A 12,226-nucleotide genomic window follows, 5' to 3' on the forward strand; every position below is an offset into this window, starting at 1 on the left:
TCAATGTATTCTGGTCTAGGCGAACTTATTTTCTTGAGAGAAAGGCTTAATCGCTCATTTTTGCAACTTTTTAACGCAAATACTTTAAAAAATCAAACCTTAACTTTAAGAACTTATGCGAATCGTTTCACCTAGAGAAAACTACACAGTAGGCCTATATTTTTTTAAAAGATTATATTACTGCCGTCTTAACGAGATTCATCTTCGAAGCAAAAAGTTCCCATTTTGTCTGTAGTTGTGAGTGTGTGTGTGTGTGGGTGTGGGTGTGCATGTTGGAAAAAAAATGGTTGTGCGCGCGTACTGGGAGATGTCTAAAAAAACCGGGAATGGTCCCGATATTTTGGTCTTTTAAATGAATGGCTGCAAATTGAATGTAAATGGCTTAAGGACTCATGAAGTTGTATGCTCCCCTTATGTCCTCGGTTACTGGTGAATTATCATTCACATACACAAATGTCCCCATTTGCTTGTTATGTGCAGGAGAACCCACTCGTATGAGGTTATATCGATTTTTTTTGCCGTCCCTGGATGACGATATTTACAAGAAAAGTTTACAAGTTCATACATAAAATTATGCGTGCGCGAGTGTGTAGCTAATACTTTAAGCCGAGTCAGAGAGTTCTAAATTTAGTGAAATTATACAACTAAAGGGGGGGGGGGTGACGAACTAACCAATGCTGTGTGTTGTCTCTCAATGACTGTGTATGAGAAGGCTAGTCTTAAAATGTACCTTATGAGATAGTAATACAGAAGAAAATTTTATCTTTGTAGAGAAACTAAAACGTTTTTGAGAGGATATACGGTGACTTAATTATTGAATGTGTAAAGCAGTGAATTGGTGTGGATCTATGTACCACTCTTGAATCAAATTGCGGCCGTCAATACGAGTTCCCGGCAAACTCAGGGTTCCACGAGCCTAATTACATCAGGAGGGCTAAAGATATTCGTTCGACCCAACCCATTCGAATTTTTGTCAATTTGATATTGCTGATTGACAAAAATGTATGAATGTGATTCAAAATCTAACACTGATTCTAGAAATGGTAACTACTGAACTTACTTCGCCCAATTTGGGAAGATAAATAAGTGACTTGGAACTATTTTTTGACTGGCGGAATAATTAGGGCTATTTTACTGTTTCAGTTGATGAATTCGATCGATTCATAGTTATCTTCATAAATGGCGATTTATTTTTAAAATGAGCTGGCTACGGTACCCTTTCCTGGTCAGATTTGGAATGTCAGATATATATCCTATCCATTGGTAGTAAACATTCCACCCTCTAATTTCACATTTATTTTTTATGAATTTTTCAAAAGTGCCATTTTAACACACAAGTCTATGGGGAATGTTTTACGCGCGTGACACCTGTAAGTAATATGAGAAATCCCTAGTAGTGGATGGAATACCTGGCCAAACTCTTCAGTAGCAAACAATTTCTCACTGATATCAATATGTTTAGTCATCAAGTGGTGCAAAAAATGGATTTAATGGCTAGCAGAGCTACATCAGGTAAAGTTAGTAGGTCTGTGTAGCCTAGGAATGTATGTAGATTGGTCAATGTATAGAGTCAAGGCCTTATCATTTTGCAGGAGTTTCTGCATTTTATTCATAAATCAATAATAAATTAACAAGTTCACATAATTGAATGAATACAATTTAAATGTGACAATTAAAGAGATACATTGTAAATAATACAGAAAAGACTGATAATTAAATCATACCTAAGCATGTGATATAGTTCGGTAAAATACAGGGGCCAGCTATTATAAGCACAAAGGTGCTTGAAGCATTGTTTTGTGTTAGTGTACATCACCTACTTAGCATTAGAAAGACCTTTAGAAATTGCTCATGTTAAAATTGTTCTTAGGAAGGGGGTAGGTAGAGAGGAGATAGAACTTTAAAAACTTTACTGAAGAGAACTAGAGTGGTACCTTCAAGAAGGTATTTAGAAAAGGGCACAGAGTAAGGTAATGTATCTAATAGTGCTCAGCTAAGGAGGGAGGGGGGGGGGCTGCTGTGTGCTGCAATCTTAGTATAGCCCCCCCCCCTCTTTATTAAACCATGTCATTTATAAAATTATCTTTCTTTCTCTCTCTCTCTCTCTCTCTCTCTCTCTCTCTCTCTCTCTATTTATGTATATATTATACTTCTTACATCTTAGAGGCAACAGCCCTAGGAAGATTTTGAATAGGTCAAATGCAAATATAATAAAGTAGTATCTCATTCTTTTATTGTTTCCTCATCCAATCTCATGTATATTTGGTAATTATGTTTGGGGCAGTTCTGGTATCCTGATATCTACACAGAATTTACATACACCTTTATATTACAATTGATAGGGACCTATATTGTCATTGCATTCACTGTTGGGCTCTATGCATGTAGGATTTGTATACATCCATATATAGTGAAAATAACATGTATGGGTAACACATTAAAATGGGTCATTGCATAGAAAATAGGCATTTTCAATGCATTTCTTTGTGCTAGTGTGAGTGTACAGATATAAAAGAATAGCAAAGTTGCTATTCAAAAAAATAAAATACATATGTCATATAATATAGGTTCCACGAGCCTAATTACATCAGGAGGGCTAAAGATATTCGTTCGACCCAACCCATTCGAATTTTTGTCAATTTGATATTGCTGATTGACAAAAATGTATGAATGTGATTCAAAATCTAACACTGATTCTAGAAATGGTAACTACTGAACTTACTTCGCCCAATTTGGGAAGATAAATAAGTGACTTGGAACTATTTTTTGACTGGCGGAATAATTAGGGCTATTTTACTGTTTCAGTTGATGAATTCGATCGATTCATAGTTATCTTCATAAATGGCGATTTATTTTTAAAATGAGCTGGCTATGGTACCCTTTCCTGGTCAGATTTGGAATGTCAGATATATATCCTATCCATTGGTAGTAAACATTCCACCCTCTAATTTCACATTTATTTTTTATGAATTTTTCAAAAGTGCCATTTTAACACACAAGTCTATGGGGAATGTTTTACGCGCGTGACACCTCAGATATTCCGGATCTCGGTTCGCTCTGCTGGCAATGTTGCATTATGGGTAGTAAACCTGGTGGGTGTTTCATAAAGCTTTTCGTAAGTTAAGAGCGACTTTAAGAACGACTGGTGATCCCTTCTTGTTGTAAATGGTATATTCATTGGCGATGGTTTAGCGTGTAAGAAAGGGTCACCAGTCGTTCTTAAAGTCGCTCTTAACTTACGAACAGCTTTATGAAACGGCCCCCTGGCCAAACAGGAATGATAGTAAATTCAATTTCATTTATTTCACATCTCTTAAAAAACAGTGTACAATACATAGGATAGAACCGAGCCCATATATAAATCGGAGCCTAATTTTTCAGACAACAGAAAACTGTTACTCACCAAGAAGGTAATCGGTTTGTTCCGGATCGATTTGGTTGAAATCCGCTTCGTTCCATACGTATTTGACTCGGTCCGGATCCGGTTTGTTATTGACCCACTCTTGAATCAAATTGCGGCCGTCAATACGAGTTCCCGGCAAACTCGGATATTCCGGATCTCGGTTCGCTCTGCTCATGAATTTCATCCTTCCACCACCTAGGGCAACCTACGAAACCGAATTAACAAATTAAATGGAATTTGAGGATCCATTTCTTTTTTCAGTTAGGGGTATGTTGAATTATATTTTTCTTTTTAGACGTTTTTTTTATAATTTTGTTTGATATGAAAGAAAACCGGGTCTTAGATTTATTCTAAATGTTGTTAAGAAATAGTTAAAGTTTGATGTTTATATTTAAGTTGTCAAATTGGACTATGACCCACGATTTTAACGATATTTTACGATTGAATCATTTAGCGCCCATTTAGGATTTTCCTTCCTGGTGAGAATTGGCTTAATAACCGTATTCATATTTTTTCTTGACTGAGATTGTGTAATTATTGGAGGGTTCACAGTACACTGAATTACGATGCTTATAATCGGCATTCACATCATTAGAAAGCTTGTACAAGATATGAAATATGATTATCAACCTTGAAAGCACCTTACGCGATTGAAAGAAAACTATCGTGATAATATTATACAAAATACAATTACACAGTAAAAAACACTAACATTTTATACGACGCTGTTTACTTTATGAACCTTACAATAGTTTTTTAACAGTTTAAACTACCATGCTTAATTTACGGAGAATTAAATATTGAAGATTAAATTTTGTTGTAAAATTTCAAATTCTTGTTTGAAACTACTGCAAGGTTCATGTAGTAAAAAGAGTTGTATAAAAAATTCTAAACACAATTTTTACCTTGTAAAAAAACACACCAAACCAATCACGTTTCTCGATCATTCATTTTTCCCTGCTACACTACAGTGCGTATCAAAAAAAAGTTTACACTTAGAAAAAATCCTGTAAAATTATATATTTGTAATATCCTGAAGATTTTTCCACATTTTAACATTGGTACAGATCCATTTAAGTAAATGACGATATAACCGTTGAAAAATATTTCCGCTTGAGTGAGCACCACATGCTTTTGAATAGTTAGTGAATGATTTGCGCAGAACTTTGAAATAGTTATGCGAATAAAAGTAGACCTTAATCATGAAGAACATGTGGAATCTAGCTAGTAAAATTGATTTGATGATATCTTTTACATTTTTTAACTTGTTTCCTTGCCCAGAACACTTCGAAGAGTGCATTGCGCCCCACCCCACTCCCCCACAAACCGAGGCCATCGTGACGATATTTACTTTACACTGAGCTGTGATTTACATGAAATGGCTTAGGCTTCATTTTCATTTTGTTAATCATTGTCAAGCTTGGGAAAAGTGTGGAGAAACAAGTATTAAATGAAAAATGAAATGTAAACCCACTTTAAATGATACAAACTTAGTGAAAAATGCTGGAAATGACTGATGTAAACTTTTGTTCAGATTCAGTTGTGTCCTCAGATCCAGCTGGCACAAAAAAAGGGTAAAGGTTGTGCTTACTAAGTGTTGAAATTTCAATTTGGGTGGCAAAATTGTTACAAAATGATTGAATGTGTCCGTTTTATTTCAATTGACTAAAAGTGCAAGGGAAATGTATGAGAAATGTTTCACAGGGTTAGTTTGATTTCGCCCTTTCCCCTTTACACAGCGTGAAAACAAGCATTTCTGTGCAAACAGATTTCTGCGAGCTTTACAAAAATGGACAGTGCTCACTCAAGTGTAACATTCTGTCAAAACTTTTACTTTCATTAGATAGATGAGACCCAAACCCAAGATTATATGTGAAAAAATTACCCACATGTTGTATATTTTTTAATTCCCAGGGCTTTTTCAAAGTGTAAACTTTTTTTTGATACGCACTGTATAACATTGTAGTTCAAGTGAACCCCAGAAAAAGGTTGTTTCCAATCAATGACAAAAAAAATAAACACGCATAATGCTGAAAATTTCATCAAACTGGGATAAATAAGGGATTTATGACAAATGCCATTCTGCTTCTTAAAAAAAATGTATGTAATCTATATGCACAATAAAATAAGGAGAGAATCGATGATGTCACTTGCTATTTCTGTTGTATTTGTACAAATTACATTATATTTGATTATTTTAGATTTGTCAGGAAATTCTTCGGTGAATATAAAAGTTAGCAATTCCACGTTGTTAAGGAGAAATTAATCTTACATTCAAACTTGTTTAGTACTTAATTATTATGAGGATGAAATGAAATTCAATTTTTCATTTGATAAAATACAAAATAGATAGTAAGTGGATGATGTCACCGGGTCCCTCGTATCAGGGCGGAAATTTGACAAGCAAAAAAAGTATTCTCTTTCAAAAGGGGGGCACAATTTTGTTTTAACGGCATTTTTACATTACAAATTTTAATTGTGCTTCTCAAAAGGGGGACACGGGCCGACTTTGCCCCCCCCCCCCTGGGTCCGCCAGTGCCTCGTATGGTTTGCATTTAAATACGACAAGGATGTGTATATTTACTGTTTTGTAAACTTAAGCGAAACTTTAAGAAGTCATATAGCTTTACATCCGACTTTGATGAAATGTTCAGTGTTATGCTCGTTTGATTTGTCTCTTTTTATAAAAATTCACCATAAGCTACTTTACGTTCTATGAAGCGTCAGATAAATATGGGTAGCACAAATAGTCAGTTTGCGTTAGAATTACGTGACGTTGACCAGACGCAAAAACATAACAAAATACTCCCCCCCCCCCATTGTCCCCGAAAGAGTAATATTTCTATATCAATCGTGTTGTATTTTTAATTAAGTCATGAATTACAGGATAAGAAGATATCCAAGTGCACCAAGGTTGCAGAAACTTGACCTTTTCCTATAAATCTGAGTCGCCCCCCCCCCAAAAAAAAAGGTTTGCACTCTGAAAACGAAGCAAAGTTTAAGAATCAAAATAACGAGGAACATTTGTTCCAATTAAAATCACGACTAGGAGCCAATTTGATGGCTGCAACTGTACGGGTTGCTGCTGGGGTCAGTAAATAAGTAAAACAATCATCATTATATATCTTTAAATTTCAAAGTGGTAAACACAAGATGACGAAAAAAAAATCCACCAAACGTTATCACCTAAAAATGGGGATGCATTTTTTAAAGGCATAGATCTATAGTGGGTTTTTTTATGGGGGGCATGCCTCCTACTCTTCGCCTTTTGATCTGCCCAAGCTCTGACCTGAATATTGTTATTGCTAACGAACTGCTTCGCCATATCCACACAACCAAGGTTGCGTTCCTTCAGGGGGATGTCCATGTCTGATTGCCATTTTCTATCTGGAACTTTGGCGTAGAGGGCGCCTGGCGATGCGTGTGTGATGGTGGTGGTTGTGACAAGGCCGACAGATTTTCCTACAGCCATGAGGAAAAAAATAATAAAAAAATAAAAACTAAATGGAGAAGACAAAGTTTAGAGGGTTTTTTTTACAATCACAATGTAATATTTTATGAGGCTTTTACGTCACAATGGTGGCCACGTGATACAAAATTATAATTTTCATGTAACTTCCTAGATAAACTAATTTAAAATATGCCTTTATAGGCCTAATCTATTATTTTATTAGGATAGAGATAGAAATATCAAGCAGATGGAAATTTTTTATAAACATAAAGAACAACATCAAAAGACACATTATTCAATACATTTTCCTTGCTGCAATACGATTTTTTTATTTTTTTTTTTTAGATGTGAAATGGCATTAAGAAGAATGATGATATTTTTCACAACAAGATGGGCACGTGTTCGTACATGTGATGTGGATACAATCAACATCTTCCCTATGATTAGAGGTTGAATGAATTTGACCTTTTGTAACAGTCTGGCAAAACGAATGCAATTGCAGCGTCTCGCCAGCCGAAACCCAATACGTTAATGATACGTGTTCAATTTGACAGCTTTTACGTGTTCTACACGAGCTTATTTTCAGTGCAGTAATCAATCTTACCAGTCTAGGATTATAGCCATTATAATTATAATGATGTTCTTTTGTTATGACTTTCTTTTTTTATTTTGTGATATTTTATATGAAAACTTGGTGATGCCTGAAAGAAAAGGGAATAAATGCGAATTTGTTATTGTGGACTTTACAGCCGTCACCTGCATGCATATGAATATCAGATGTTATTAGAATATTACATTTACTCTGAAATTATTGACAACCTTGACCTCGCACCCACTCACATCCACACACACATTCTGGAGACAAGCGCAGGCAGCGGGAAACTGGGACAGTGTTTGTTTATAACTGGATATTGCAATAGTTCATAACTTGTCAGATTTGCGCGAATAATTGATTAATTGATTGATCGACGTATTTAGGCGTTTACAATTACACTTTAATTAAAATTTGCAATGTAAAGTAAAATATAAAATATAGAAATGGGGAAAAGGGAACTCTCTTAAAAGCACAGCTTGTTTATGTGAGTTCATTCCGTTCAATGACAATATCACTTTTCTTTGATGAAATTCAGATTGTAATTAACAAAGCTATACAGAATGATTTTAAAAATATATACTAATGGGGTCCAATTCTTTATGCCTATACAATTGTGAAAATCAAAACCCCTGATATATAGCCTTAGATAAACTTTAGTTGGGCAAGACAGGACAGAGACCTATAAAAACAAAAAGTTCAAAGCCAGTGTGCAAAACGGGACGAGCTAGAACAGAAACAAGATGAATAAAAAAAACCATGAAGACCTAAATAATCAATAAGTAAACTAAACATTTAAGTGATATGAAGAGAGAAGATAAAGGTGGGAGGAGAAGAAAGAGATAAGAGCAGGAAGGTAGAGACGTTGGAGATTTCAGTTTTTTTTTATTTTTGGATAAAAAATTATTCAGCTTCTACTTGAAACTGAAATATGTCGGCTTACAAAAGTACGCATGTTTGGAAATAGTAATCGTGCTAATGTATCCCCGCAAGACTCGAACGGGTTTGTAACACAGTCCAAATACATCTTAATACTTCAGACCTACTTTAAGTCGTTAGTGGATTATGAGGGTGTGTGTGGGAGGGAGGGTGGTTGTGTGTGTGTGTGTGTGCCCAAACCAGCATGAATACCGTTTACATTTGGGTTCATAACGTTTGGGTTCGAATCTTAGCTTTCCTTCAAAAAGAAAATTATCCACATTGTGCTGCATTCGACCCAGGTGAGGTGAATGGGTACCCGGCAGAATTAGTTCCCTGAATGCACCAGGCCAAGCGCATTTAGCAGCTGGAGCTACAACCGGGTATATTATAGTGCGCCATTGAATAGGAAACTAGATAATCGGCGCCTCATAAATGCTATTACGTTATTATTATTATTATTATCATTATTATTATCATTATTGTTATTATTATCATTTTTATTATTATTATCATTGTTATTATTGTTATTATTATCATCATTATTATTATTGCTATTTTTATCATTATCACTACTATTACTATTATTATCATCATCTTCATTATATTTGTACACTACGCTAAATTCAGCCATATAACGCTCACACAAATAGCGGACATGATTGCCCTTGACCGTACAGCCGTTTGGGGGTAAAGGACGCCACGTTTTTTATTATTTATCTGCCGGTTTCATCACTTTGATAGTCAAGCTATTGCTGATAAAATCCGTCAAATTTGCTGGATTTGCATGATATCAGATTATAGGCTTATGAAAGGCTTATACTGTATTTAAGCAGACATAGACCTAATTCGAATCAGCATTACGGTTATTTTTCTCCTAATATCTGAATTCAAATTTAGGCCTATATCTGTTGAAAAATGGGGGGGGGGGGGTAGCGCTTACAGATTTGTATTTTAAGAAAAGCAAGAGCCCACCCGCTAAAAACGATAATGAATAAATAAATGAAGAAATTAAATAATAATTGTTTTGTACCTGCTTCTTGTGCCATTTCAAGAATGGATATAACTTCCCCTCCAAGAGAAGACACACAATCACCCCTTTCCACTCTATCGTCGATTCCAAGAACACCTTTCTTTGTTTTTACACCGCAAAGGTAAGCCGTTGCCGTTGCGGCCGAGTCAGGGACCTGTTTATCGGTTGAATATGTCTGCAAAGTAGAGAGTGAAATTTAAAATACATTTCCATTTCCATTCATTGTATATGGATCTTTATGAAAATATTGTTTTGGAGAATCTTTATCATATCCGGATTTATACATAGGCGGAGCAAAAAAAAAAAAAGGGGGGGGGGGGAGAATAAAGAGAAAGATGTGGAAAGAGAGGAGGAAAATTTTACTGAGACAAAGACGGCTAGTCAAAATATATTTTTTTGAATAGTTTACGAGTGAATAAAATAAGACGAGGGATGATTCCATACGAGTCGTAAGGGACATTTTGACAACAATTTGTAGTCTCTAATCATGGAACAGATTACGTTGAACACGAACCTTTGCCAGGCCGAAATGTGGAAAGTCTTCCACGGCTAGTTTGGCATCCTCCCCCAGGCCCCCGGCCTGCTGGCCCTTGAGGATCCGGGCCGCTGTTAGGGTTTCAATGCTCATGCCATCACCCAGGAAAAGGATTATGTTTTTGGCGGTATCGACGTTTCGTTCTGTCAGGCGGATCGCATCACTTAGAGATGATTGCGCTTCTTGGTTCCAGTATTCAGCATCTGTACCACGTGAACGAATTACGAAACGATACATATATATTATATACCCAGGTTTTTTACCTGACTGCTAAGAAATCACGAATGCCTGTGAGCAAGCAACCAGGGGACCAACGGCTTATGGTCCTCTCCGAGGGACCTGGTAATGAGGATAAATGCCTTACCAAAGGGCACTAGCCCACCACTTGGATATCGTCATTGATTATCACCAATTACATTAATGTCATTTCTCTTACCCCTTCTATCATTTAATTCAAATCAATCCGAGTTAACCTTTATTTTTCTTCCGTCTGACATTTTTCATACTATTTTGATAATGGTGCTCAGGCATGTTATAGGAGTAATCCAGGCTGAAAATGAGACTAGCTAAATAATTCATATATAGACACAAATTCAAAAAGCAAAGCGCTAAAAAAATTATTTGAAATCTAGTGAAAACAATGAAGTTATTAAATATGATAAAGTTCGACAATATTATTGTGAAAATAGTTATATCCATGCTGTCATGAATATGCAATAAGTGAGCTGATGGTGGCGTGCCACCAATCTCCTCTGTTCGAATAACATAATTTTCAGCCTGGAATACCCATTTAAACTTCCTACAATAATGGAATTCTTTAGTTGCTGTATGCCCAACGTCAATATGCATTATTTGTTTCACCTTTATATCTACAGCTTTTTTTAATCTACTTTGGCGATCTTTATTAAGTTACACTTTTATTTTGCACTTAAAAAAAAATCAATTGCAATTGAAAATATTCTGATAAATATTAACGCAAACAATATGTGGCCTACGTGTACTGTTGGATACGAATATTAGTCAAAGGTTTGAGTACACCTGTACATGAGCTTATTCTTAACAATTATCTTGAAGTAATCATTTTCAGATATACAATATTACTGCATGACGATGGTAACAATGTGAAGAACATAATGTATTATATCCCACAGGGTGACGTTATTTTAAAGCTATTCAATGCTTTGAAGGAGACAGTTATGCGTTTAAAAATGCAAGCTAAATCCCGAAATGGACAATAGATATTGATGGTGTGGAGGAATTCCGCCGGTAGTTAATGAAATTCGCGCTGCTCTGCAAACTGTGAATTATTTGCTATGAGGTATACTTGATTTTTATCAATTAACATACAACATTACCTTTTTTCTTGAAGGAAAGTAAAAACAAACTCTGAAAACCTATCATACTTTGTTTAGAAAGTTACGATACCTGTTGATTTTTTATTTAAAGGAAAAGGGAAAAGGCAAGGAAGTTACTATAAAGAAGATAAATGGAGGAGAATGAAACTCACGGGACATGTTAGCTGATGCGAAACACACAAAAATTAAAGAAACAATTCAATGAAACAATTAGACAATAAGAAAGTTATAAACATTAAATGTTGAGGTGATGTGTACATTCTCATATTGACAATGCTACCAAAATGTGTAATGTCACACCAGTGGCGTACCTAGGATTTTCCACAGGGGGGGGGGGGGACAAATTCGTCCGCCAAAAAATTTGACAAGCAAAAAAAAAAAAAAAAAAAAAAGGTCTCCAACCACAAATAAAGGATTTTGTACCCAAAAAAAAATTGACAAGCAAAAAAAAAAAGGTCTTCAACCACAAATTAAAGGATTTCGTACCAGAAAAAAAATTGACAAGCAAAAAAAAAAAAAAAGGTCTTCAAGACTCGTCAGGGGGGGCAGTCTGCCCACCCCCCGTAGGTACGCTAGTGTGTCACACCCCCAATTACCTCCTTTTTTAAACTTAAATTATGATTTTTATCAGATCGATCCATAGAACAGGTTTTTTCATGAAACCACAAGTCATGTAATATAGATTTCATAAATAAAATGATAGACTAAGAGTTTGTACTTTTAATTAGAATGATGAAAAAAAAATATTTTGGGGCGACATTCAAGTGTCGAGGTATTTTTCTGTGACATGACAAATCTTGATCGCATTGTCAATGGGAGGATCTCAATTTCTTTCGCAATTCAAATGGTCATAACTTTCTTATTGCTTGTCCAATTGTTATCACATTTTCATTGATCTTATTTCTTGATTTTTCTGCTTTTATATAAGCTAACTTGTTC

General features: G+C 35.4%; 1 protein-coding gene across 2 annotated transcripts in view; it reads right to left on the bottom strand.

The window, feature by feature from the left end:
* Positions 1-12,226, bottom strand: part of LOC129253749 (alkaline phosphatase, germ cell type-like) — a 29,624-nt gene that overhangs the window by 13,990 nt on the left and 3,408 nt on the right. For both annotated transcript variants that reach the window (XM_054892173.2, XM_064095494.1), the window contains exons 2-5: positions 9,912-10,135; positions 9,398-9,572; positions 6,693-6,865; positions 3,404-3,608 (exon numbers count right to left, since the gene is read on the bottom strand). In XM_054892173.2, coding sequence (XP_054748148.2) covers positions 3,404-3,608; positions 6,693-6,865; positions 9,398-9,572; positions 9,912-10,135 — 777 coding nt within the window. The remainder of the gene's footprint in view (positions 1-3,403; positions 3,609-6,692; positions 6,866-9,397; positions 9,573-9,911; positions 10,136-12,226) is intronic.

This window comes from Lytechinus pictus, chromosome 2 (assembly GCF_037042905.1).
Source record: "Lytechinus pictus isolate F3 Inbred chromosome 2, Lp3.0, whole genome shotgun sequence".
In the NCBI taxonomy this organism is placed as follows: domain Eukaryota; kingdom Metazoa; phylum Echinodermata; class Echinoidea; order Temnopleuroida; family Toxopneustidae; genus Lytechinus; species Lytechinus pictus.